This window comes from Phytophthora parasitica, assembly GCF_000247585.1.
Source record: "Phytophthora parasitica INRA-310 unplaced genomic scaffold supercont2.308, whole genome shotgun sequence".
Classification (NCBI taxonomy): domain Eukaryota; phylum Oomycota; class Peronosporomycetes; order Peronosporales; family Peronosporaceae; genus Phytophthora; species Phytophthora nicotianae.
In genome coordinates this window covers 4435-5467 of record NW_008649294.1, presented here as the reverse complement: position 1 = coordinate 5467, position 1033 = coordinate 4435, and the positions used below count along the sequence as shown (strand labels likewise).

Here is a 1033-nt window from a genome sequence, read left to right as displayed (position 1 = left end):
TGGGAGCACTACTTGAACAAGATTCGTCGGCGATGTGCTGTGACTGGCGAGCGATTTGAAGCGGTGGTGTCCACTGTGAAGGGCTGTGTCAAGCCCGAGGTCGTGAAGATCATCGCCACGTACGTGCTGAAGCGACCGGCTGAGGTGATCTCGGACAACGATTCAGCTGGTTCATGGCCGGTGCAACAGTCTCAAGAATGCCTACGTGCCTGATGTCAAGTCATTTTTCAAGAAAAACCTACGCATGGATCTTTCAATCGACGACTGTGATGCCAGAATTTTTCGCTACTTCCAAGACTTTGTGAAGGTTGTGGAGGATAATGGTCTACAGCAACTGATCGGCAAGACCGACCCGTCTTTTCCTGGCTACAGGGACAGAATGAAGGCGCGGTGCAAGCTCCTGATGGAGAATTTGCAGCCAGCAGTTCTGCGAGAACAGATTGAGCGTCTGGTTGATTTGGAGCGACGTGACTGCCGTACAGGTGACGTCGCACGTTTTGACCTAATCCTAGAGAACGCCAAGGCGCAGCACCGGTATTGTAAATTCCGTCCAAATTTGCCGATTTGGGTCTGTTTTTGTCGTGGGAGGACAATCGCTCACATACAAATCCAAGTCATTAGCAGATCCCACCAAGTCAGTTCTTGCCACATGTCAAGATCTTATTTCGTACTTAAACGGAAAAGTATACGGAGTTGTATACGCTGGGCGATTTGGGGGCGGTTCATTCAAAGAACCGCTCATGGAAATTTTGAGTAGAACTCACAATACCATCGGTTGAACAAAGAGAATGCCCCCGTTGCTGTCACTTCCCGTCCTGCCAAGAACCAAGTCAGCAAGTCGCAGAAGCAGCCAGCTACGACGACGGATCGCCGCACGAAGTCAGGTGCTCCGGCAGGGACGCGTCCGACGAAGGCTGCCAAGCCTCCTGTAGATGGATGCCTGGTGTGCGGTGGTGCCCACTGGCTGAAGGAGTGCCCTACGGCTACGGAAGAGCAGCGAAAGGAGGCTTTGGATAAGTTTCGGGCGGCCAAG

General features: G+C 52.4%; 2 protein-coding genes across 2 annotated transcripts in view; both read left to right on the top strand.

Annotated features, from left to right (window-relative positions):
- PPTG_24871 (hypothetical protein) overlaps positions 1–213 on the top strand; it is a gene marked incomplete at both ends in the record, with an annotated part of 2988 nt that extends 2775 nt beyond the window's left edge. Inside the window, one exon of the mRNA XM_008918783.1 lies at positions 22–213. Within this exon, the coding sequence (XP_008917031.1) occupies positions 22–213 (192 nt within the window). The remainder of the gene's footprint in view (positions 1–21) is intronic.
- A 31-nt stretch (positions 214–244) lies between these two features.
- On the top strand, positions 245–1017 carry PPTG_24870 (hypothetical protein; the record flags this gene model as incomplete). Its single annotated transcript, XM_008918782.1, has 2 exons — positions 245–534; positions 786–1017. The coding sequence occupies 2 exons, from the start codon at positions 245–247 to the stop codon at positions 1015–1017; spliced, it is 522 nt and encodes a 173-aa protein (XP_008917030.1).
- Positions 1018–1033: the final 16 nt, after the last annotated feature.